Source organism: Oryza sativa, chromosome 5, assembly GCF_034140825.1.
Source record: "Oryza sativa Japonica Group chromosome 5, ASM3414082v1".
In the NCBI taxonomy this organism is placed as follows: Eukaryota; Viridiplantae; Streptophyta; class Magnoliopsida; order Poales; family Poaceae; genus Oryza; species Oryza sativa.
Genome location: NC_089039.1, coordinates 6,689,384 through 6,716,634, shown reverse-complemented (window position 1 = coordinate 6,716,634; position 27,251 = coordinate 6,689,384). Strand labels below are relative to the sequence as shown.

General features: G+C 39.7%; 2 protein-coding genes across 9 annotated transcripts; one reads left to right on the top strand and one right to left on the bottom strand.

Moving 5' to 3' along the window:
- Positions 1–634: 634 nt before the first annotated feature.
- On the bottom strand, positions 635–15,077 carry LOC4338081 (probable ubiquitin-like-specific protease 2B). 5 transcript variants are annotated; one of them, XM_066310708.1, is made up of 17 exons: positions 14,861–15,077; positions 12,904–12,925; positions 12,640–12,819; positions 12,482–12,560; positions 12,356–12,405; positions 10,891–11,088; positions 10,757–10,814; positions 9,873–9,981; positions 9,048–9,116; positions 8,557–8,685; positions 8,199–8,399; positions 8,065–8,120; positions 7,890–7,983; positions 5,452–5,542; positions 3,513–3,632; positions 2,173–2,520; positions 635–2,055 (listed from the first exon to the last, which is right to left on the bottom strand). In XM_066310708.1, the coding sequence occupies exons 2-17, from the start codon at positions 12,916–12,918 to the stop codon at positions 961–963; spliced, it is 2,892 nt and encodes a 963-aa protein (XP_066166805.1). In that variant the 5' UTR covers positions 12,919–12,925; positions 14,861–15,077; the 3' UTR covers positions 635–960. The 5 variants fall into 5 exon arrangements, with proteins under 5 accessions (XP_066166805.1, XP_066166806.1, XP_015639281.1 ...); XM_066310709.1 differs by having other exon boundaries at positions 12,904–12,918; XM_015783795.3 differs by having other exon boundaries at positions 12,640–12,925.
- Positions 15,078–21,344: 6,267 nt separating this feature from the next.
- Positions 21,345–26,799, top strand: LOC4338080 (probable serine/threonine-protein kinase PBL7). 4 transcript variants are annotated; one of them, XM_015782724.3, is made up of 6 exons: positions 21,345–21,955; positions 22,378–22,513; positions 24,673–24,931; positions 25,088–25,220; positions 25,643–25,908; positions 26,549–26,799. In XM_015782724.3, exons 1-5 carry the CDS (start codon positions 21,437–21,439, stop codon positions 25,868–25,870), a joined length of 1,275 nt encoding a protein of 424 aa, XP_015638210.1. In that variant the 5' UTR covers positions 21,345–21,436; the 3' UTR covers positions 25,871–25,908; positions 26,549–26,799. The 4 variants fall into 4 exon arrangements, with proteins under 4 accessions (XP_015638210.1, XP_015638208.1, XP_015638209.1 ...); XM_015782722.3 differs by having other exon boundaries at positions 24,661–24,931; XM_015782723.3 differs by lacking the exon at positions 26,549–26,799 and adding an exon at positions 26,011–26,416.
- Positions 26,800–27,251: the final 452 nt, after the last annotated feature.

The window sequence follows — 27,251 nt, the reverse complement described above, 5'->3', positions numbered from 1 at the left end:
CGAGATCATAAACCATTCGGTAAACTAGTCAAGGTCAAACTGGATTTTAAATTTTTGATAAAATTTGGTCAAATTTCACTGTTAGTCAAGGTTTTCAAACAGTTTCCGCGAATACCGGAAATGAAGGCGGTTCGGTTACCCCCTTTGCACTACATGTGTTTGCCATGACAATTAAATTGATACTGTTCATTGTTCCAAGGTCATTGCACCAGGTGTCCTTGATCCAACATAAATTTTGTTGGACCATGGTGAACTTCGCATTGGAATAGCACGACCACAAGTGTATTTTTGCCGTCCTTTTTCCAACCAAATACGTGCAAACATGCGTCGATAGCCACAGTACATGTACTTAAGTACTGAGTAAGGTACATAATTGATAGTTTGGTGCAGTGACCACCGACCACAGAAGTAGAGTTCTTAACGGAATCCACCTCAGAAACTTTGCTTAATATCCCGGTCACCTCGCACAAAACCAAACTTCATTGGCATTGCCGTGCAAGCAATATATGGATGAGACAAACTGACATTAGCTACCGGCTATTCATGTCATCAATGTCCAACCGATCCAAACAGCTGAAGCTCTGCTAAAAATGAACATTAGCCTGCATGCTAAAAATCTCAAAAGAAACATAGATTTGAAACTTCGAGCCTAGCTCACTAACACGCCAGCCCCTATAAATTATGATGATTACCGGTATCGGAAATCTTAGCAGCACATGACAAAGTTCGCCCATATACAACAATTTTCAGTTCCAAATCTAAGTTAAGACCTTTAACAAAAGTTGGTCATGCAGGCAGCTAGGCATCAGAGTTTCATATAGCTCTGAGGTCTATGTCTATTCATAACTTACAAATTTCATGGACTCACCTATAGAAGACAAGGATATTGCGTAAAGGCAATAAAAATGAATACATATAACACAAAGCGAAAACTAGCACCTACACAGGTCCAATCTAATCTCAAGATGTTGCTTCAGAGACCAGAAACTTCCGTCGCTTGTAGTGCCGCTCTGTTTTTGCTTCATCACCCCCGCCATCATCTTTCTGCAAGCACTTGTCGTCAGGTATATCTTCTATGTAGGTGCTATCAGGCAGAGGTCTTTTGGCATCAGATGCTGTGTTATCCGAAATTGCTTCACCCTTCACGCTACATGTGCTATCTTCGTGTGGCATCTCAGCATCAGTTATGCTGGTTGTTGCATTGTCTTCGCAAGGAACTGTCTCAGCTGTTGCAGAGTTATCGTGAGCTTCTTGGCCATCTGCACGAGTTTCATCTGTTCCGTTTCTGCTATCACCTACCATTAAATTGTCAATGCTTCTATCTTCCATTTCACAGGAAATTGAAGTGGTTATACCATTGCCGTTATTTCCTTCTTTCAACTCAGATGAAACATTATGCTCATTATCATTGATCTTGTCGGCACTTGCACTAGTTTCATTCACATTATATGGAGTTGCATCTTCTACCACTGTATGATCCACAAGAGTACCTTCACATTTAATGTCCTCAGCTTCAACAATATTCCTATTTAAAGATTGCTTAGCAGCATCTTTGTTGATATCACCTAATGCAATATAATCTATGTCCTTAGAATGATCACAATTCCGAACCTCAGCTTCACCTGCAGTCCTTTCTGGTTCTGCATCAAGTTCAGTGTCACTTTTGCTGCCGCCAAGCATCATGACAGATTCTACGATATCTTCTGAGGTTCGATTGTGCTCCTCATTTTCATTGGTGTTCTTGTCTAACGAACGTTCCTCGCTAGCCATTAAGTCAGCATTATTGGAGATCGAACATAACTTGGAGTCCATACTGTCATGCATCTCAGCTCCAGCTTGGATGGAAATATCCTGGTTATTATCCAGAGAATCCAGCAAAGGCTCCTTATGACTATTCGGATCTTTCACAACACCAGCTGATCCCTTGGCTGTCTCAGCCTCTTCTGAGTCGCATGATCTCAAATCAAGATGATTGTAAGAATCTGCAGGAGGTGACTCATTTTTCTCATCATGATTTGACAAGCAGACAATGGCATCCTTGTTTGCAGACGATACCTAACAATAATAAAATACAAGAACAACAAATTTGACAGCACTGTATTACTAAACAAGCTTGACAAAAGTAATAACTGCCAGTCTATTAAAACGAGAAGCCAATAGATAAAAATATACCTCCAACTTATGTAGGTTGTGTACAGAAACAGGTGGGCCGTTTTCATCAGAATAATTGAAACATGTTGATATGGATGGTTGCTGTGTTTCAAGAATGGTGCCAACTGAATCAGGTTCACCATCAGTGCACATCTGAGCTGGGAGCTCTTTAGCTTGTTCTCGCTCAGCATTCTCACTCATTTGTTCTAGCTCAGCGTTCTCACTCCCATGTGTTTTATCCAGCTGCTCACTACAGCAGACTAGTTTGGGAAAATCTTGAGAAGGCTCTTTCAACAGCTTATGGATTAATTTTCGAATCAATGAACGCTTGAGAGAAGCTTCAGCAGGTGGAAACCAATCATCACTAAGCTGAAAAGTACATCAAGAGTGAAAACATAAGAGGACTATATCATCAAATCAAAACTAATGATAGACCACATGGTAAAAAAAGAATTATTATTAGCTTTTCCAGAATACTGTATTGTAGGTTACCAAAGCAAAAAAAAAGTGTAGAGGGTTGAGTTGAAATGCAGACCAAAACCAAAGTTGGACTCTAAAATGCTATGAGATATAAAAATAACAAAACACAGAACTTGGAGCTCCAACTGAAGAGGATGTAAAGGTGGAATGGGGTGCACTACAAAAGGATGATTTTTTAAAGTTTGGCTCAAATCCTGAGATATAAAAATAACAAAACCATGTCCATCCAGATGATTTAATTAGGAATTGCACACCCCAAAATGGCACAATTTCAGAATATTAAAAATCCCGCTTTAAATTGAACCGACACAATTCCCCATTTGTAACTTTCAACTGGTGCGTATAAACCACTATTTCTACTTTTGATAATTGACTACTGGTAAATACAACTTAGCCCAATGTCATATAAAGCCTAAATTTTGGTAAGAAGCAATATATCTGTACAATGTAGAATTCTCACATAAGCTATTATAGTAGGAATTCATTTGCACTAACTGATTCAAAAGTACAAGTTGAAACTTGCTAAAATGCAAACTTTAGCAGTCAAGGTAGTAATGATTAATTCGCACCAAATTCAAATCATAGCTATTTCACTTCGTCAAGCAGAGATGCAGGTTAACTGGAATAAAATCATTTACATTAGTTTATTTTTCATTAGAGGACAAACTATTGAAGTTTCAAACTCAGTGCAAAATGTTCACGATAGCAAAAACTCTTCGCATTCATTGAAATAATAACTAGGATCATAGGAAAAACAACTGATCACTCAAGGTAACAGTGTTACGGCTCAAGGTTAAACAAGACATGTTACCAACAAAAATAACAAACGAACATAATTTCATTAAACAACTATGAAAATGAAGTTAGATTAGAGAGCTCACATAGTTAGCGAACGAGTCAATCTTCAAAGGATTGAAGCTTCTCGGAGTATCCATCAAAAAGAGTTCCACGTAATGGAGTAAGAACAAGCCACAATCAAATGAATTATCCTGCTGAGGGAGCTGGACCACGAAAGGAACACAACTATATTACAATCCAAAAAAATCACTCAAGTATGCTAGAAGCTTAAAACAATTATATTTCATTTTTCTCAGATGATACTTTTGCTCATATTGTCAGCCTGTCAAGCGGATGTGCATAAATTGTTCAATGTTTTAGGGCCTATTGAATCCATCTGCCTTCCAAGAAAGATCTAATAGCCAGGTAAATCATAGAAATTGTTGAATAAGTGCTAATTTCAGTGAAGCTAAGGGCCTAAAACCTATTAGATCAATTTATATTTTGTTTGTGCCAAGTTTGACCCATCAGTTGGGTTGCCCAATCAGCAAAGGGTCGCCGACTAGGATGAAAATGTGAACTCTCAGCAAAATTTGGGTGGCACACCAAGTGCGTACCAAATATGGTCAACATACAGAATATTGACAAGCAAATTCAGTAAACATACAAGATTTTTTTAATTATTTTACATCTTGAACTTTTTATGCAGTTAAGACTTTGGCTGAACCTTTTGCACAAATATACAAAGGGGATACTAATATCAATCCTCTTAATAATCCACATGGCAAATGGCAACACAATTCTAACATCATTGATCTACAAGAATTTACAGGACAATTTCAAATCAAATATTTAGATTCAAAATATTGTAACCGGGCCACCGGTTACTCTGACTCCAGTTACTAGCCAGAAAATGCAGCTGGAAGAAATTAACAAAATTTGGAGTATTCAGGCAGGTTTGTCCTGTACCAGTCATGGGCCAGTTACCACCAGGTTTTCGTACACTGATTATGTATCACCGAAAGAATAGGCTTTCCTTCAGTTCCTGACCCCTTCAACCATTGCATTCCACCAAACATAAAATGGTTTTCGGAACTTAGGACAGAAAGACACCAACCATTAAGGTCCTTTAGAACATAGTGGAAAAGGGTGGACCGGTCATTTAGCCAGTGGTGCCCTCAGTTCACTGGTTCAGTGGTATGACCAATGGACCATGCAGTTCAACTGTGGTTCATGAAAGATTGTGTTGATAACTTAGGGCCTGTTTGGTAGAACTTCAACTCCTAAATTTAGCACCAGGAGTTGAGTCTGGAGTGGAGTTGTGGAGCAGCCTAAACCCAGCTGCACCTCTCTAGTTCATTTTGTGAGAGCGCTTCACCCAGCTCTGCTCCCATTTTAGGTGAAGCTAAAACTGTTTGGTTGAGCTCCAGCTCCAAGAGAGGTGTTGGAGCCGTGCCAAACAGGCACTTAGGGCCTGTTTGGTACAGCTCCAACTCCTAAATATAACAGCTCCACAACTCTAGTACATTTTGTGAGAGAGCTCCACCCAACTCCACTCCCAGTTTTGGTGGAGCTGAAACTGTTTGGCTGAGCTCCAGCTCCAGGAGGGGTGGAGCTGGAGCTGGAGCTGTGCCAAACAGGCCCTTAATATATAGGAGATGCATTCTAGTTTGCAATAAGAAAGTTGCCCAGATGGCTCATGCAGCCAATCTTCGCCATGGCAATCTGAATTCAATCCCTCACCTTGCCCACCTATACATAGCTTTCAAATTTTTACATGATATATGATGTGGCCCCTAAGATGAGTAGTTTGGGCCTTTGTTTGGTTCTGGTTCGCCACAGTTCCAACAATAACCTATAACCATATGGTTCACTTGTTTCACCAGCTCAAATGCATGGAGCTGAACTAATTCAGAAGGACCCTAGTTCTGAATTTCTTTTTCCAGTTTAATAGTGGCCCAGTGAAGTTTTCTGTATTATGTTTCAGACTAATTCAATGCATATGAAGCTGGTACCATAAAATATAAGACAGCATGCACAAACCTCGAGGGAGATAAACCTCAAGTTTAAGAACTTGTCCGAACAATCTGATGCTGATTCAGGATGCCTTTCCTTCCATTCTTCCCATAAATAACTGCACAATAAAGAATCGAACATCATAAATGATTCTTTGCACCAGATATTGACCACAAAGGAGTGATTCTGAATCACCTAACATGACTAATACAGGAAGACTGAACATTTTCAGTTACTACCTCTAATCCAAAATATGCATCATTTATAACATGGGCATGGACATGGTCTTCAATACAAACCATCAACCATTATCATTTCAAGTTATATATGACCAACATGGAGTGTCTACAGTAGATCCCTATGTTGCAAGGATACCGATTGTAACACCCAGGGCCCGAAAACGATTCTAGGGCGAACTCAATTTGTTTAACCACACTACTCTGTGCACTGTTGCTATTTTGTCCTCGCTTCATGCAAAAGGTTCAAACAAGTGTTACTTGAGCTCGGGTTCCCATCGTTATAAACTAGGCAAGCTCCACTCATACTAGGAAGGTGGTACTAAACATTGCTAGTCGCTTGCTTACTACTCCCTCCATTCCATAATGTAAGGCGCGCACGCATTTCAACATTCAACTTTAAAAACATTTGACTAATGATTAGTATAATATAAATTGAATTTCATTTGCTGAAAATATTGTCATTGGATTGGTATTTCAATATACTTTCATATATGGTTATAATTTTGTTGCTACCAACTTTATAGTGTATGAGAAATTATAAGTCAAAGATTAGTTTTGAAGACCGTGCCAAGTTTGACCATGCCTTACATTATAGAATAGAGGGAGTATCTACTACTCCCTCCATCCAATAATATAGCAACCTAGGATCAGATGAGACATTTCATAGTACTCCCTCCATCTACTTTTAATAGTCATATTTCATCTTGACACACAGACCAAGGATAAGTAATTTTACTTATCATCCATTTAAACATGCTACTAGTCATTCCTCGTAAACAAGAGATTCATTAATATTTACATTTCTCAATGCCCATATAGCCAATCATGTGTGGAAGAATGGAGAGTCACGCATTAAATTCGAGAAAATCATTAAGATGATAGGTTGTTGGATTGAAATATGCCTATCAAAAATAAAATTTTCAGATTTGGAAATATGACTATCAAAAGTAGATGGAGGGAGTACAATCTAGACAGCATCCGGTCCTAGGTTGCTATATTATGGGATGAAGGGAGTATTGTTTGGCTAGAACAGGCCCAAGGCCACAAGCAACTCATTTACCTTGGTCTTCTCTTTCTTTTTTCTCTTCAACTATTTTGGTGCATCGCAAGGCTATATATATTTAAATGATAATTAAAGTATGTATGTGTTGCTCCTCATTCCTCAAGCTTTCGTTCATGATGAATGACTGAACAATATCCCTCCCACATTAAGGTTAAACATGCTGAGTCCAAGCTTGATGCAGATAATGCTTTCTAGAACTCGAGAGTGCTATGAAGAACTTGAATTTAAGCATCATTGGAGCTAAAAAGAGAGATGAATCAAACAAAATCACAGGTGGCATGGGGAGTTGGCCACGGCCTAGATTAAGAGTAAAAAGCTCATCTAAGGTAACTGGTGGTAGCTAGTTGCAGCATGGATCGAGGAAAAGTTGAGACACACAATATGTGTAGTTGGTGGCTGCACTAAAGGGGAGGATCTTTGTTGAGTTGTGTAGGGCTAAGCCCCACATCTGTCAAATGTGTGCCAAAAGATGTGCCAAATAATAAAATTACTTATTTTCACTATACTATGTAATATGCCCGTGCATTTGCAACAGAGCCATAGATGGAAATAGGCTGCATGGGCCCACAGGCCTGGGTTGTGCTTGGGGTGTGGATCCATCTAGCTGGCTTTTTTAACCACCGGTTTGGTTTTTCTGGTTTTCTCGGAGGTGGTGGTTCGCAAAGCACGGGACATGAGGAAAGGGGCGGATGAACGACTCCACTTTTAAGTAGTAAGAGATAATTAGCCAATACTCCTCAAAACCTAATGGCAACGTACCAGTGCCATTCAGCACTGGTGCAGAACTTCACCTAAGCCCTTAGGTGGTTCCAGGGATTTCCAGCTGTGCTGATTGTCTAGTAATTCAGAAAACCAGTTGTGAAAATAAAGAATGAGTGTAATAACAGTCGCTAATATTTGTGTGAACAGGGTCAATTCCAAGTTTCCAACCACAGTATTCAGCAAAAAAGTTCTGAGTATATGTCAGTAGCCTGCCACAACTTCATACAGAACTACTAACAAAAGGGACAGCTTTCTAGTATGAAACTACAAGAAAGAAAGAAATCTAGCTGATTCTCGGAACAGTGTGATTTTTTCAAACATTGATGCAAGGAAAATATCAGCATATTTACTCTGCCCCAACCCTCAAGAGAAAATTAAACCACTACGTGAATTGAGCATACCTTTGGATGATATCCTTCAGTCCACTATGACTTCCCTTGAGAGAATCCATGTGTAGTATACATGGAATCTTTGCAGAGATATTTGTGTCACCATCTGAAGCAAAGAAATAGGAAATTAAAATAACTTACTCAAAGGTGTCAAAAGTACTATTTCAGTTTCAATTCATGTTCATGCCTTTAAATGTCTCCACTTCTCCAGGATAACAAATGACAATTAAGCTCCAATGCAAGCTGCAATGCAGAAACATTATTAGTAGTGCACTAAGGTTATCACTGCATCAACAGAATTTTCATCGTCTTGTGTCTTACTTGAAGTTTACTGGAATAAACAGAAACTCCTTCGTGAATATGTTTATTTTACGAGTCCACTTGCGTACACGTAGGAAAGCTGCTCTACCTTCTGGAGCTCTCCCTTGATCTTTGTCAAGATCAGCCAGCTTGCGAAAAAAGAAGCTATTAAAGAAGTGATACCTGTGCTTCTCAGCGGGTTCAATTCTTGTGCTCAAGTGCCTGCGAGTGAGGATTTAAATATTAAATGTAATTTATGACAAGAGAACAATTCTGCAGCAAATCTAAAAATCAAAGATCAAGAACTGTGGTTGCATTCCTATTGATAGAATTTCAAATCGAACTAATATATCAGATAGCATAAAAAAAATCAACCTACTTGACATAAAAGTCAATTATTGTATCGTTGACAAATGTTTCAGGTAGCAGCAGCTCAACATCTCTTTTGCTAATGGAAACAGCATCATGATCTCCTTTGGGATAGATAACATCTTCAAATTCTTCAGTGCTGATGCAGTGAAAACAAATAGTGAGCCTCAGAGTTTACAGACTTTAGGACTAATAATACCAGAGGCAGAAAATGCGCTTTTCCTCAAATGAGAAAAAATGCAGACACCTCTGTTCTACAGGAAATAGAACCACAGATAGTAAAATCAATTTCAGGTACTACAAAAAAATGTTTGATATGAGAAGTGTGCATTTTTATCATCAGGAACTCATGATAGAAAAAAGAATGAAGTGTGCTGGGAATTTATCAACAAAAACGCTTTCATATGAGCACTGAAGATGAACCTGTAGCATTGATATTAAGATTGTTCAACTGTAAACAACAGAAAACAGACCGAGGATAAACGTGTGTAAAATACTCACTCAGAAAAGTATTGCTTAGGGAAAAACAAACTGGGTTCAATGTTCCAATTCTCTGATGCAAAATCACCCCTGAAAATACATGAAGTTACATAAGCTTTTTGTTATAGCAATGATAAAAATAACACAACTGAAAATCGGAATTACTTTAACAATACAGAGCAAACTTCACAATAAGAATGTAATGGATATAGGTACACCACAATTATTCAACTGCAACGGTCAGCATAAAGTGAATTAGATGTAAATGTTCCCTCAAAATGCAAAATAATATTATCTGTCATAATATATGCTCATATTTAAGACTTGATATCCATACCCCAACCCAGAACTAATGAAATAATATATACCAAAATACATATTGCATAGCATCTCAGAGTTTGTGGCATACCTAATCTGAAAAGTCGTTTATAACAGAACTCTTACCACAAAATTATAAACAACTTAAATTATTATTTCATCAATTCTAATCCCTCCATCCCGAAATAATTCAACCTAGGATAGGATGTGACCTATCCTAGAACAACGAATCTGGAACCCAAGTAGAACCTAGCAACCTGGCAAACACAGGCTAAAATACGGGCAGGCACTTGGTATGACCAGTATTTGTTCTGAGCTAAGAAGTTCAGAGTTAACACCCCTGATAGTCAGTATTATCCTTGCAATCATGAATAGCACGGAAAATATCAAAAATGAATGTGTCCAACTTAATGATGCATCGTTATGAGGTTATTAGCAGCTCTATGTTGTAGTGAAAATCATGAATTGATGAAAATGCATATGAACAACCCATGCACACACAAACCAAACCATCAGTAGAAAGCTTACGATGGAATATTGTTCCATATTTCTTGGTATCTTGATGCAAGATGCCAAATGTTTTGCTGTTTCCTTGGCCACTGTGAATCAATAAGACAAAACTGTATTCTATCATGACCTACAGGATAACAAGACAAGAAAATTAGTCTGTAACAAACATGAAGGAATATCTAAATCCGAAGTTCAAAAATTATCATCCATGTTACCTATGTATTCTTGCATGCATCTGTTAGCAAAGTGGATAGTTTCTAAACGGTGCTAAATTAGAGTCTAGTTTACTACATGCAACCGAAACAAGATGGTAAGCTGAAACAAAATCTCACAACATAAAATAAGCAAGACTTCATAAAATTATTCTTGCTTAGAAAGATATTAAGAGAAAACACCAAACATACTGTTCTTAGTCATGTCAGGCTAGTTAATAATAGGGCTGTGCAAAGAAAAAAATAAAACCTCACCAAACAAATGGAAATTGTTATGCATTAAAATTATAACTATTGTACTATTTCTCAATGATGGTATTGTGTTTCCACTTTCTAGTGAATATAAGTCCAGGAACCTACATTTTCTACAAAATAGAGAAGAAATTTTACATTTAGCTCTAGTCTTGCCGTCTTGTAAGTCATTAAAACTGCATTAAAGCAAAATCAACCAAACAAACAAAATACTTAAGTACTTTGGTAATGCTTGTATTTTCAGAAAAAACTGAAAAACAAAATCAGAGGTCTAAATCGGCAACCAATAAACCAACAGAGTCAGTGCTATTTCATGCCTAACATGCATCGCTGTCACATATGAACCAGTAAATTTCATTAGCTTCGGAGCATAAGGAAAAGAATATCAAATCTGAAATATAATATCTTGACCACAAGCACAATAAAAAAATTGCATACTAGAATTTCCAGTTTCTGTGCCGGATCCAACATGGAGAGTTATTAAGACAGATCCAACCTGATTAGAAATAAACCAGTATTAAGCTATATAAAATAACGGGAGGCAATAATAACTAAATAAACAAACTGCTTACACTCTGTGCCCATTTACAATCAATGCAGGTAATATCAGAAATTTTCCAATATTGAGCTGCCATCTCATCATTTTCACAAGAATCCCAGTATTCGATCTTGAATCCGTCTGCTGAGAAAGTTAAGCGAGGTTCCACATGCGAAGTTGTGCCGCACATCACATACTCTGGACTAAGTACAACTGGCCCTTCCTTATCAACCTGTAATTGAAGAATGTTAGGGGCAATGAAGTTCTTAAAAGTCAGGACTCTGACCAACATTTTCAGTCCATCATATTATCAAAAAATAATATGCGACAAAGATCAAAAGGTAATATTAAAAAGAAGAGTAAATTTCACAAAACTACATGTTTTACGGTTCAAGTTGCAGAAAACCACACACATTTTGACACTTGGCACTTAAGTACATATATTTTGGTAGTTTAGTTTCACAAAACCACACTATCGATGAATGGATTCACCCGTGAGATGACGTGGTTGTTCCATCTAGGATGGGGACGTGGCATCCTGTTAATTTTGTGTGATGGCTGGTAATAGGATGCCATGTCCTTGTCCTATGTGAAACAACCACATCATCTCGCGAGTGAATCCATTCATCGATAGTGTGGTTTTGTGAAACTACACGACCAAAATATATGTACTTAAATGCCAAGTGTCAAAGTATATGTGGTTTTCTGCAATGTAGACAACAAAACATGTAGTTTTATGAAATTTACTCTAAAAAGAAAGAAGCATCTGAAGAACTTAAAAGTTTGGAGTATTCTTCAAGGAAAGAGAGGGCATTCTATTATCTTGCTATGGTGTGGACAATGCATAGGATATAATCTATACTCTTTTAAAAGGGAGTACTGGTGGTAGTGAGTGGTGAATCTACCACCACCCCATCACCAACTCCCATCTTTTTTGGAAGAGAAAACGATAGTGTGGGACCAAAGGTTCCACATGTCACTAAAAAATATATGCAGAAACTAAGAGATAATATATGCAGAAAATAATGGTAATAATGGGTTAATGATAAATTTTCTTTAATTAAAATTTCGTTGCAACGCACGGACAATATGCTAGTAATAAAAAAACAAGATGATACAAGTGTAGCCTGAACATGTCGTCTAAGAAAATTATCACAATATATAACTCGGTGCATATGACCATAAATGAGACAGCAAGATATAGCATTCCGCCCAATTCCAACAATTCAGGTAGTTCAATCTAAGTTAAAGTAACTAGCTTGTTTGTAAGCAAAACATCAATACTTGAACCATGCCAATGTGAGGAAGCAGTAAATGGAACTATAAAACATTAGTGCTACAGCAAATTGGTTTTTCCTGGTAAATTGTTGTAAACATATTTCGCAGCTTAAGTGCTAACAATTATGCAATTGCTTCAATCTTACTGAAGAACTAAAACTGAATTAATCAATATCAACTATAACCATACATTTAAAATTAAATACATTATCGATACATACCATTTCACCCAAAACATTGTAAATATGCTCCAAGTTTTGCTCAGCTAAATCTGAAATTACACAACAATTATTACCAGGATGCACACAGTACAAAGCAAAAAAAAGAAGAAGGGTTGGCCATATCACCAGGCATATCATAATTGGATGTTGAAGAAGTTTCAGGGCTAGATGGCAAGCTTTCTTCCTCAGAATCAGGTACTATCCCCTGATAAATAATAACAATATTGCAGTAGTAGAAAAGGAATAACTAGTTGTATAAATACATTAGCATTAAAAATGCATACTTGTGATTGCAGCTCAAAGGGTTGCGTACAGCCAAAACCAACTTCCTCCATAGGTTGAATTCCTGCCATCATCTTTGTATGTTGGTAATCATCTACGCATGCATTAGCATTGTTATGATCACTGTGCATTGTTGAAGCTGACATTACTGCATCCAACTTGTTTGTTTCATGTGAAGAACCCTGGTTCATTTTTAGACATTCAGTTGCATACAATTCGTCACCCCCATCTGTTTGATGCAATCCAACACATAACAAACCGTTAACCTCAGGCTGATTCATCTGTAACCTGACAGCATACGACACAGTGAAAAGAATATGAGAAATTATGTGCTAGATGATCGCCACCAGCTGAGCTTATATTATCTCATTGACTGCTAAATCAAATACATTAGGAGAAGAGGTCCGAGAAGTAAAATGCGCATTAACAAGGAGGGTATTACTAAAAAACGATATGGTTATAGCACAAAAACAATTGTAAATCATTAAACCAGTAAACCTCAATGATGTCACAAACTAACACACAGAATGACATGTTATGTAAAAGGGTAGAGAATAGTGAGGGCTGAGAGGGATTCAGTTTCTGTAAACATCACAATTTCTTAGCAATAAATATATAAAAATTGGAAACCTGCAAAGAATAATTAAAAAAAATTACAGATGATTCACAGTTTGATTTTCTTCACTGTAACTTATATATATATATATATATAAACCCTCCTACAAGTATGTGAAAGGTTAGAAAACCCACATTTTAATTGTTTGCTCCTGTTCACAAGAGAGAAAAAAACCGAGATGGCTACTTTTCTACTGACTGTGTTAAGAATAGCCCGTGGTGTGGCTTCTAACTCACAGTCCTCCCTCTTGTTCCCTTAGATCTGTATCTAGCGCCCACCGCTGAGAGAGATGGCATGCCTCACTTTTGACTTTTGAGAGCCCTGCCATCTTTGGGGAAAAGGTGGAGAGGAGAAAGTAGTGATACAGAGGAATAGAAGAGGAGGACCCTGGCGTCGGTATTGGTCCGTGGAGCAATGGTGCTGAATATCACAACTATCATGGTTTATTATTATTATTATTAATTTTTTTTTTACTTTGGGTTAGGATGCACAATTGCACAGGACAAGTATAAAGAGTAGTATACACAGTGTGATGAATGTTAAAGAGCACAAAATATCCAGCACCAGAGTTGTACATTTCAATGTCTAGTACAATGTTGAAGCAAAAGTTATAGTATAGTAGTGTTGTTTCTCTGGACAATTTACTTTTTACATAAAAAGTTAACAAATCATGTATTCAAATTGTTGTTGAAGAAGTCACCAAAACTATCATGTTGATAAGGAACTTTGCATACTCTCTCTTCAGTACAGTTGCTATGAGCCACACACATATTAACATTCAACTGCAATACGAAATCATTTAATAAAAGGGGAATTGGTCAATCAATAAATGCGCAGATTGCACATACTTCCAGAAGAGCAATTACCAGTAAACAAAATTTTCGTTGAAGACGTCGCTAACCACCCCCATGCAATACTGGTATTTAGTGGCTAAAGGCATTTCAGACAAAACTTTAGCTGAAATTGTCCTTAGGGTATGTTCTGGGTATGAAAAGGTATCTGGAATTTGAAATTTCTAGTTCCAATTCAGTGCTAATTCGACTAGAATCAAAACTGGCAGTGATTCCGTTTCTATGATTTGGTCTATCGAGAGATGCTAGCTGAACAAAAGAAAAAAACACAATTTGGCGACAATTCAAACTGAGATACAGAATTTACAGGGACGGACCTAACATGGGGCATCAAGGTTCAGTTGAACCCCAATATTTTTGGGTAACAAACAAACTGTTATTAGTACTTGAGGTTAAGGCAAACAGTAAAGCTTCCACATACATCAGAGAAGCTAATGTTAACACAAATTCGAGCACCGTAGAGTGCGTACGGGTGCTCGTCGGCGAGCATGCGGCGGAGCAAGCAGCCGGACTCGCGAGGGGACTCGGGAGCCGAGGCCGAGGGGACCGGGGAGATCGACTAGGGCGAAACGCAACTGAGTCACTCAGAAGCTGCCAATTACGCTGGAGGGGTGTCCGCGGGGGGTTGAGCGCCACACGGCGGCGAGGCGAGGCGAGGCGAGCGGCCGTCGTTAGGACGGAGGGGTGGCTGGCCTCGCCGGAGCAGCGGAATTGGGAAGATAAGGAGGTAGGGTTGCGGCGGGAATTAGGGCTTACCACGCGACGTGGAGAGGGGCGAAGCGGATCTCGCGGCGGCGGGCGGCGATGGGAGGGAGGGAGGGAGGGCGGAGGAGACGGCCGCCGGCTCCCCGCCTCCGGCGGTTCGGCGGCGCCGGAGCCGGAGCGGGCGGGCGGGAGGGGCGGCGGCTTCCGAGAAGGCACGGGGAGGAGTCGTGGAGTCGCGGTCGGGGGGAGAGAGAATTCCGAGTGAGTCGATCTACTCAATTCTTCCCTTCCCCTTTTTAAAAAAAAAAATATTAAGGCGTCCCCGCGCAATTACTGCCGCGACCCACCGCCCTTCACGATTTCTGTCATAATTTTTTCGGCTACTCGATTATTATTGTCGTAGGTTTATTTATTTCACCAAGGGTGTGTTACACCAAAATTAGAAGTTTAAATTGGAACGTTGTGATAGAAAAGTTGAAAGTTTATGTGTGTAGGAAAGTTTTGATGTGATGGAAAAATTGAAAGTTTAAAGAAAAAGTTTGAAACTAAACTCGGCCCAATTTAAAAATAGGGGTAATTATAAAATTGAGTAAATTGTATCGGCGGTACACGAACTTGTTAGGTGGGTGCAATCTAGTGTATGAACTTGTAAAATGCTCATTTTGGTACATGAACTTATCTTGCATGTGCGAACTAAGGTCAAAAGGATATTACATGACTAATTTTGTTGATTTAGGTGCTGATTAGGATACTACGTAAACATATATATGAGAAGGTTGCTACTATACTGTTAGATATATACTTGTTCAATAAAAAGATAGAATGAGATATAGTGATTGTAGAGAAAAATATAAAATACCAAGCAATGATACATGGGTTAGAAACATATAAAATTCATGATAAAGTAGAGAACAAATTTATAAATATAAAATGTTTTATGCAAACTCACTATACGTCTGCACGCCATATCCTAATCAACATCAGCTAGGTGAAATTAACCTTGTCAAGCCATTTTGGACCTAGTTCGCACGGATCAGATAAGTTCGTGTATCAAAACGAGCATTTTACAAGTTCATATACTAAATTGCACCCACCTAACAAGTTTGTGTAACACCAATGTAATTTACTCTTATAAATTTGTTACTGCAGTTTAAAATCTTTATTGCAAAGCCGCCATTAGAATATTGCAAAGTTACCACTGAAATGTCGTTTGAATGACATTCTTACTAGATATAAAAAACTAGTGGTAAATTTATAAATGCCCCTTAAAATTGTTCTGAAAAAACTTTCTTACACTATTTACTTACACTAATTACTTGCTACTCTCCCTACTTCATATTATAATAAGTCATTTTGACTTTTTTCTAGCTAAATTTTTTTAAGTTTGATCGAATTTATAGAAACATAATAGTATTTTCAATACAAAATAAATGTATTATTATTAAAATAGATTAAATGTTATATTTAATAAAACTAATTTAGTGTCATAGATGTTGCTAATTTTTCTATAAATTTGATCAAACTTAACAAAGTTGCCTAGAAAAAAGTCAAAATCTCTTACTTTAAAATATTGAACTTCTATACTCCTTTAAAAAGGTGTAGTAGTAATGGTGATGAGTGGCAAATCTATCACCACCACACCACCAACACCCTACAATTTTAAAATGAGAAAGGACATATACGGCCAGAGGGCCCACATGTCAAACTGTTTATGACAAAAAAAAATAAACGTGTTTCTCTATGTTTAGAGATCGATATATGCGGGCATGCCAGTGTAACTAAGTACACAAAATGAACAAAATAGGAAACATATGCTTTATAATCTCAAGATCATAAATACAAATTCCCAACTTAATATATATATATATATATATATATGTGCGCTCCATTGCCTGTCGTTGAACATATCTGAACTTGAAGAAGTGGTCCTCTGGTTCCTAAGGTCTCGAAAGATGCCTAGTTAATTACCTCCGCAAGTCTAGGCCTGCAGAGCGCCTTCGATTAAACTGCTTGTGGTTGTCTCTTCGTCTTCGCTTCACATTCTCCATTCATGATGAGTGTTGGTGAAAATGGTAGATGTATATGTGGGTGTTGGCAACGTATCCATGGCCTCATCGGTCCGTGCGCTGGTGTTGGTGATGTAGCCTTCATATAGGCTCCACCCACCCTCGTCGCTCTGCGTTATTAGTCTTGAACGATGTGGTGGTGTAGATGAGTTGCTTTTCATCATGCATGGATCTCGTGTAGCTTAGACAACTTAGATGTCACCGCAATGGCGTCGGAAGGTGTTGAAGGGAAGATGAGTTGGTGAAGTCACTTGGTGTACACAACAACCGAATAAGCATGGTTGGGCACCTCTTGGCTAGCTGAGATTAAAAGAACGAAAAGTTGTTGAAGATAGCTGGTGTAGATGGCAGCCGGATTAAACATGGTTGGGCGCCTCCTGGCTTGTCAAGTCCTGGGTACAGTAGGGATTTGTAAAGCGATGTTAATGAAGAAGTAGATGCAAAAAACAACTAGACGAATGCGGCTTGGCACCTCTTTCGAATGGTGGGTCTACTATTGATCCGATCGATATGACGATGAACCCAAAAAAGGGGCTCTACGAGGGCGCCGGTAACGACAACCTTGGAAGAAGTAGATGCCTCGACGTAGCGCTTCGGCATTCGTGTGAGGATGCCTGTGCTCGGTGGCCGGCGACCTCAGTTGCAGTACCTCGGCATCCCATGAGAAGGCACACGTTGAGGAGGAGATGATCGACCGGGAGAAACAATATGACGCCACTTTGGTTCACTGCTATGGGTAACTAGTCTGTCTCAGTGCATGTACGTTGGAAGGCCAGTACGCGGGCGCGTCGCCATCGCCGGAATCATCAAGCTGGCTCATCTGTTGGCATCGCTCTCTCTTCATCCCGCCATAGTTTGCACTACTCCATCTAGCTAGAATCTCCGGTCGCGGTGACGCATCCTGGCGCTGCTATGTCATCAAGATGCTAGGCGTCCTTACTTTACTGGTTGCAGCCTATGCCTCACAATGCCACCGACGTCTATTCACCCTCGTCAACAATGCCGTCTTCCTCACGCTCATCGTCAAGCTGTTCGAGGAGAACATCGGGGTGTCATTGCTAGGTGCCCGCATGCTGTCGTCAAGACCGTCCATAAGATTTTCTCTTTATCACACCAGAGTCATCGGTTGTCCATCCATGATGCTTTCTCCTCTCGTGTTGGAGTCGTCATGCTGTCCGTCCGTGGTACCCCCCTTGTCACGCCAAGATGAGATGCCATCTGTTTGTGATGTCTCTCATCCATGACGTCTCCTCTCCGTCACGCGCGGAGTCTTCATGCTATCACAACCCAAATATTTTTTTTTCATGACAGTCCGCCGTATCCTTATAAGCATATACGCTAACTATTTATATATATATGTTCATAAAGATACAAGGCAAGATGTAATGTCTAACCATAACAGCTGGAGCTTGGACACCTACAGCAGTGGTTCCATTTATTTTTCACCAACTACATTGCATATTACATCGGTTGGTTCACTGACCAACTTATTGTCACCAGGACGATACCCTATACCTAGCATATGGTATGTCCTCTTGTATGCTTCTAAGGACTAAGTAGACCGCACCCCCACTAGGTTTGCATGTCATTATTTTCCTCAGACATCTCATCTTGACTAGTTTCTGCGCACATCAAATGGTAATAATATATGAGTATATTATACATACTCAGCAAGATTAGTACATATAGCTATAGAGATGTTTTTAAAGACAGAAAATACTACTACCCATAGATATTAACAGCCGATAAATAATAAAGGATGTAACATAGTAAATGAGTTAAAAAAATACACTGCAGAGGTATTAAAGTAATCGTCATAATTTCATTCCTTCAATCCATTTTCGTCCCCAATTAGGGATACCCTCATATGAGAATCACACCGTCGAATTCCTACTTGTGTGAGGCGTTCCTCATCTCACACTGATATCAGCACCTGATATCGTTATTTTAGGTATCGGCCGTCTCATGCTAGGTATCCTAATCACGTTATTATTCTCGCTGATAAAATCATCAATCCATTATTCGGGTGTTAATATTGTTTATTGTTAGATTGTTAGTATCATCATCTCAATATAATACAGGTAAACAAATTCAGTTAGAGATGATTAAGTAAAATAGTTGATGGTGCAGCCTTACCTAGTTTCCTGCCGTCCTATCCGTGCGTCTCACCAAGTCAAATATGCAAATCTTTGATATTAATCAATATATAAATTTGAATGCAAGATAGCTACTAACAGCCTACTAGAATATAGCTAGCTGATGTGACTATGCTAAAGGAGGGAACCAACTAGTGCTAGTAGGTGCTTGCATGTACTCCCTCCGTCAAAAAAAGGCAAACTGTGGGTTCCCGTGCCAACGTTTGACTGTCCGTCTTATATGAAATTTTTTTATAATTAGTATTTTTATTGTTGTTAGATGATAAAACATGATTAATATTTTATGTGTGACTTATCTTTTTAATTTTTTTTATAATTTTTTGAAATAAGACGGACGGTCAAACATTGGTCACGGAAACCAGGGTTTGTCTTTTTTTGGACGGAGGGAGTACGCATGTAGCTGCTGCTAGCCATTAAAATTCGATGCATGCATGTAGCTGCTGCTAGCCAGCCAGAGTATTAGTCTTTTCACTAATATGTATATTTTCTACACTAATCCATCTACTTGTAGCTAGACATCAGGTGTTTATTCTAGCCATGTACTCATAAAAACCAATGGACAAGGGCTGTGTTTAGTTCACCCTCAACTACCCCAAACTTCTAACTTTCTATCACATCATATTACATCAAAAACTTTCCTACACACATAAACTTTCAATTTTTTTTTCCAAACTCCCAACTTTCCCCAAACTTCCAACTTTTTTCAGGAACTAAACACACCCAAGGTTCAGTGTATTACCTGGAAGGCTTCTACTAGCTCTAAACTCTCAAGTCTCTCACAGACCTCTCGCCACAGCCAGAGCAGGGAAAAGTACTACTGATGGGGCATGAGCTGTGGGGTCGCGTACGAGTTAAATAGTGCAGCTTCCTTCAGTCTGAAGCGGACATCTGTCCAAAGCCATGATGATGGGGATAGGATTCACCCTCCCTCTTCCTTACACTAGAAGGGTTCAATCCTATCCATCAACCCTCAGTGATATTTATCTGTCCTCCTCCCAAAACAATTCAAGAATGTATAAATGGTTCCCTGCTGCTATTATTCACTACTACTACACATGCTGATCTCCGTGACGTCTCCTTTTCGCCATACCAATATGATGGGATGCCACTCGTCTATGTATTGGAGCGTCACTCATCTACATCAACATGAAGCAAGAACGATGTCATCTGTGATGCCAAGGAGTCGTTCATGCTTGTGCTACACCAATGATGCTATTGACCGTTCTGTCGACGAGGCATATACTTCTTCCAAGGTTGTTGTTGTTATCGACGCTCTCATAGAGCCCCTTTTTGGGCTCATCGTCATATCAATAATCAATTGAATTAGTAGTAGATCCACCATCTGAAGTAGGTACCAAGCCACATTCGTCTAGTTGTTGTCTGCATCAACATCTCGTTACAAGTCCTTGTTGTACATAGGACTTGACAAGCCAAAAGGCAGCTGGCCACGTCTAATCTGGTTTCCATCTACAGCAGTTGTATTCATCAACTCTTCATTCTTTTAATCTCATCTAGCTAGGAGATACACTAACTGACTCCACCAACTCCTCTTCCCATCAACACCATTCCCACGCCACTGTTGTGACGTCTAAGCTACATGAGATTCATGCATGCTGAAAACCTATCCATCCACACCACCACATCGTTCAAAGACCGATGAGCACGAAGCGACGAGGGCATGCAGAGGCTATATGAAGGCTAGGTCACCAACCGATAAGACCATGGATACGTTGCCGGGGCCCAAATACATTTACCATTTTCACAAACACTCATCATGCATGGAGAACGTGAAGCGAAGACGAAGAGACGACCACAAGCACCTTAATCGAAGGTGCTATGCAGGCCTAAACTTGTGGAGGTAATTAATTAGGAGCCTAGACTTGTACTACCTCCGTTCGAAAATACTTGTCGCTTTGAGTTTTTGTTTGTAATTTTTGATCATTCGCCTTATTCAAAAAATTATGAAATTATTATTTATTTTGTTTGTGATTTGCTTTGTTATTAATAGTACTTTAAGTATAACTTATCATTTTGTATATTTATACTAATTTTTCAAATAAAACGAATGGGTCAAACATTAAAAAAAAGTCCAAGCAACAACTAAACTAGTACGGAGGTAGTAAAACGGAGGAGGTATTTTACGATAGGGGAGTACTACGAGTACTGTGCTATTGACAAAACGAAACTGTTGACTTGTGAGAAAGCGTCGCCACTGTCGCATTCACTGACACTGCGGGCCCACCCCCACTCCTCCCTGTCTCCAACCTCGGTTTCCGCGCATAAAGAAGAGCTTCCGCTTCCGCCCCCACCTCCGCCCCCAAACCCCTCAAAACCCTCGTCGTCTTCTCGCGATCGCTATTCCCTCCTCCATTCCTCCTCCTCCACCTCCGAGACCTAGGGTTCCAATGTCGAGCGGCGGCGGCGGCGGCGACGACTACAAGCGGGAGGAGTCGGTGGCACTCATGGTCATCGTCTCCCTCGCGGCGCTCTCCCTCCTCTCCCTCGTCGCCGCCTTCGCCTACTACTGCTACATCACCCGCAAGGTCTCCCGCCGCCTCCACTCGCTCGACCTCCCCAAGCACCACCGCCGCTCCTCCTCCTCCTCGCCTCCTCCCATGCCCCCGCCGCTGCCTCCCCCTCCTCCTTCCGCGAATGCCCCGACGCTCGGGAAGGAGAGCCCGTCTAGCAACTCCGCCAGCGACGGCGCGGCGGCGGCGGTCGTGGTCGGCGGGGAGAGGGGGGCCGTCCAGGTGTTCAGCTACCGCCAGCTGCACGCCGCCACGGGCGGGTTCGGGCGGGCGCACGTGGTGGGGCAGGGGAGCTTCGGGGCCGTCTACCGCGGGGTGCTCCCCGATGGGAGGAAGGTCGCGGTCAAGCTCATGGATCGCCCCGGCAAGCAGGGGGAAGAGGAGTTCGAGATGGAGGTAAAAAAAATAATCTGCGTTTCGAGTAATTACCAGCAATTGAAATGCGGGTTTCCGTCTGAGATTGGGGCCTGGGACAGAATAACATGCAACGGGCGGTAAATTCGAATTTACCACCCATTGCGAGTTATATATGTTGATGAAATTTTGCGGTCCAATGGAGACAATGAGACACTGCGGAGTTTCCGAGCGAAATGGGGTCACTGTCGTCTATTGGGGTTAGTTTTGGTTTGGCATCTTGTCAAAGATGTTTCCAAAAATGGAGTGTTCGGTTGCTTGGTTTGGCCTGTAGTTGGCTCTAAACACACACATGGAGCTCTAATTACCGTAAATCTGGGTTATGATGTTGCTACTGCTGGAATTCTAAGCTGTTCTAATCAAGTTTGAGCGGTTAATATGGGGCATTGGTGATCTTTTGGCAGGTGGAGCTGCTGAGTCGGCTTCGATCACCTTATCTTTTGGGCTTGATTGGCCATTGTTCAGAGGGTGGACACCGGCTGCTGGTCTATGAATTCATGGCCAATGGGGGTCTCCAGGAGCATCTCTACCCAAATGGAGGTATGCACACCTTTTAGCATCCAATTACAACTATAGTTGAATTTGATATTTTACAATGATTTTTAGGCAGGTTTGATGTTGTTAGTTAAGTGTTGCAACATTTGAACACCAAACTATGAGAGCAAATTGACTGGGAAGCTATCCCTGAACTTAGTTGACTATTGTCTTTGGATGGCAAAACTGCAAAACACTAGTGATGCCACAGCTAGAACTAGGGACCTAGCTGAATTAATTGCTTTTAGCGCACATGAAGTATTTGGTTGATAACCTTATTATGTCCTGATACTTTGAGGGGAAGAAATGGAGCAGTTGTAACAGTTGTCTTGCTGAGGAAACAAACTTATATCTGACTAAAAGGAGGGAAAGTGAGATTCAAATAATACAGGAATAAAAATTCTAAATTTGATGCTTAGTATTACATATCAGAAGACAAACGAATTGGGAGTTGAATATTTCATGTACTGTACCTTGGTTTTTATTACTAGACACCATTGGTCGTATGCTAATTCATTATGAATTTTTCCCTAGATTCTGTTCATGGATTAACGAAAATGTGCAAGAGCTCTATTTGCCTCTGCCATTCTATGAGTCCATTGGGACTGCTTGGTCTGGATACATGATATAGCAATGAAAATAATTACATTCTCTGTAATGCTGATATAGGATACGTTGTTTGATGTTTACATATGCTCTTGAAGATTGACTATCCCTTCGGAATGACAGTTAGAGAAGAGAACTTACCTAATTGGTGAACCTATCAAATCACCTATCTCAAAGTCACAATGTCAAAAGAATCAAACAGAATTTCCAGTTCATCAAGAAATGGTTTATGTATTCATGTAAAGCTTTAGCAATTTAGTGGCCTAGATCTATAGTATTTAAATATACTGTCTACACTATTTGCTTGGTTTAATTGCTAAGGAAAGCATGCTAACCTCTTATCAGTGTGAATTTACTGATTTTAGTCTGTTTAATACTGTACAAGAAAGTGGAAACTGACCGTTTTAGGCCTTCTCTCTTCCAGATAAGAACTCTTAGCTAGTCCTATGGTGAACAAGGTGTCTTCAATCTTAAAAATCTGGTGTTTTTTCCACAAAAAAAAATCAAGCCTTGTAATATTGTAAAATCGGTCATCTGGCCTTTGTTGAGAGAGCACCACCATTATTTTTCATCCTTACAATTGAGTTATTAATCTGTTGAGTCTTGTATATATGGCCTGCCGAGATAGTTCTAAAAGTTATGGTTTGGAAAACAAGTGAAGTGAATTCACTACAAAATTGCAGTCATTACATATGCATTGTGTTCTTTCTTTATTGGTATACATTGATACTGCTTTAAGTCCTTAAAGTGGGCAGGTAGTTGGCATACTGTGAAATTACAGATTACCACATTTCAATTCTTTTGGTTGATATGAAAATATGAAGTTTCTGAAAATGTTTCCTTGTCATTTACCGTAGCATATCTTTTTTAGTGATGGTATTCATTCAGCCAAATTTTCTTCGGAAATCCTCCCCGTCGGGCGCCCGATGGGGAGAAAAAAAATCAGGCGCCCCGCGCCGCCCACGCCTCGCGCGCCCTCACCATGCGCCCCCACCACGCGCGCCCATTGCAACAGCCGCCCGGATATAATGGAAACACCCTATTAAGGGGGATCCGTTTCATTTTTTGTTCCACCAACAATGTTTCAGCTAGTATACTCGTGATGTTTTCCTATGTATGGATCACATGTTGCAGTGAATTTTTGATACTGTTTAATATTTTCAACTTGATGGACACGTGGTTTGTTGATGTACACGAGTTTTAAGTGTTGCAATGGCTTTAAATCGTTTGTTGCATACGTTGAACCAAATTGTTTCATCTAGCGATCTGATCGTGTTTCACTTTTTTTTAAGAATTGAAACATTCTTTCATATTTGCTGAAACATTGTTTTTATATAGGGTGAAACAACGCCTGATTTTCTGGAAACTGTTTGTTTCATACGTTGTAGCAAAATGTTTCATGAGGTGATTTGGTTGTGTTTCAGCTTTTGAAAAGATTGAAACATTTTCGATCTACTTGGTGAAACAACGCCCGATTTTTGACAAAAATATCGGGCACCCGATTTGTAGGCGCGCCCATTTTTCTCGTCAACTGATATCCCACAAAGCTGACATTGTAGGTTCCTGTGGTGGTATCTCAAAATTGGACTGGCCTACTAGAATGAGAATAGCTCTTGAAGCAGCAAAAGGTCTGGAATATCTTCACGAGCGTGTTAATCCACCTGTTATACACAGAGACTTCAAGAGCAGCAACATTCTACTGGACAAGGACTTCCGTGCAAGAGTGTCAGATTTTGGTTTGGCTAAGCTTGGATCTGATAGAGCTGGTGGTCATGTATCAACTCGAGTTCTAGGCACACAAGGTTATGTTGCACCAGAGTAAGACCAAATTCTGAACCCATTGTGAACGAACTTGAGTTTGATACTGATACATTCAATTCTTTTTCCATTTTACTGTTTGATTTGATAATATAAATGAATTGTTGAACTGATTATACTGTCTCTAATGTGGTGCATGCTACACAAACTCTGAAGATATGCTTTGACCGGGCATTTGACGACCAAATCCGATGTCTATAGTTACGGTGTTGTACTTCTGGAGTTGCTTACTGGCAGGGTGCCAGTTGATATGAAGAGGCCTCCAGGCGAAGGTGTTCTAGTTAACTGGGTAAGAACATTAGCTGACCATCACATAGTTGTACCGATGTATCTTTACTTTGAACTGTTTTTCTTCAACCATCAGGAATTATAAAATTAGTACTACTGTTTAGTTCATAGTATAAATGAGGTAATGGAACACTTAGTACTTCAGTTGCAAAAGTTTGAGATGCTTTCCAAGTGAGGAACCAATATGTACTAAGGTACATCAGTACATGTACTTCAACACTAAAATTTACCATGCACTTCAATCGACTCTGCTTCATTATTCCTGTCATTTTCTTATGCTAGTGAATCACGTTACAGCTTAATTAGGATCCATCTGCCTCTCTTGTTATACTAGGTAGGAAAGGTTCCATGTAATTATTTATCTTCAAAAATAATATTTAAACATTGCATATATCTGACCTGTGGCTAGTTGCATTGATGCAGGCATTGCCTATGCTCACAGACCGAGAGAAGGTTGTGCAGATCTTGGATCCTGCACTGGAGGGTCAATATTCATTGAAAGATGCTGTCCAAGTGGCTGCCATTGCTGCCATGTGTGTTCAACAAGAGGCTGACTACAGGCCACTAATGGCTGATGTGGTTCAATCGTTGGTTCCGCTTGTCAAGAATCGTTCTACTCCAAAGACGTGCAACCCTAGTGTCCAAGCGTAGAAGCCACTTGAAGGGGAAGTTGAATGCTCAGTTTCCAGGTTGGTGCTTGACTTTTCTGGAAATTTTCATCTACATCTAACAACTACTGCTGAGTTTATGAGATCAGTATGCTCCATAACTTAATTCTCTTCCTCTGCCAGTGAATTCCTGATTTTGCGAGGTGAATCGTAAGCAGTTAGATTTAGAAATCAAGCATTAATTTAGTTCGATGGACCAGAAAGCTAGTTTCAGTTTGAAGGGAAGTCCTCTAGTCATGTGCAATTAGTGATCATGTTAGGTGGTTTGGCTTAGTACTTATGGTTGTGCCCTGTGGGAATGATCAGAGAGTGTTGTTTCCAGCTGGCAGAATTGCAATGTACTGCTGAATTTTCTTTTGGCTTGTCAATTATGTTAGGTGTCTTTGGAGATCCATGTTCGTTGTCTTAACTCTTGTGCTAATACGTTGGTCTCATCAGCTTGGCCTATAAACATCGCCGATGTATCTTTTTGTATATGTATATAGTAGGATTCTGGAACTTATAAAAACAAACATTTGCCAGTTGAGCATTTTCATGCATTTCCTTTCTCGTTTTCTTTAAGCTTCCAGCACATACTTCAGAGAAGCGGCAAATTTATTATTTCTGTAGAATGTGACTAAAAGTTCCCAAAAAAAAATAACAATGTGGTAATAATGTTCAGGTGCATGTCAAGTTTCCAACAGCAAACTATTGTGACGGGTTGCAATTTGAGACATTGTTTATGTTCTCTCTTTTATATATTGAGAGGGGAGGGCCACATGATTAATGTCGTTGATGACCCAAGGAAGATTTGTTGATAGTGCATCATATTTTTGGCCTTTTGTAATTTATCGTACAAGCATCAGAAACTGCAATGGACGGTTGATCGGTTAGTTGTTAACTATTACTCCGTATGAATTATGATTGCCCAAACCTGAACTGAAGTTGCCGATGAAGCTGCATATGCATTGCTGTCCAGAAATGATGGACTTCACCAGATTGGATGGAATTATTTGCAGTCTTCCAAATCAAAAGTACTATGCTATTGTTTGGAATTTGTGAAGTTCATAGGAATCGAATTATTAGTGGAAACAATTCAGTTTCTCTAAGGCTCAATTCGTACTGATCTGCCTCCCCAAGTACTTTACGTAATAAGATTTATGAACTTCAAAAACTGGAATACTGCAGCAAATCTTCAGACTAAAGTTATTTGCATGATTTTACCTAAATTTTTTGTTTGCACTGGAGTAACATATCGGCTGTCCTGGTAATCAAACACATAGAAAGGCACAAGTGCCACGATTATCTGAATATTCTCCAGAGGCAAACACACTTTGAGCTCGCTTTCAGAAAGCAAAGCATGTTGCATCCTCCTGTTGCCTGTT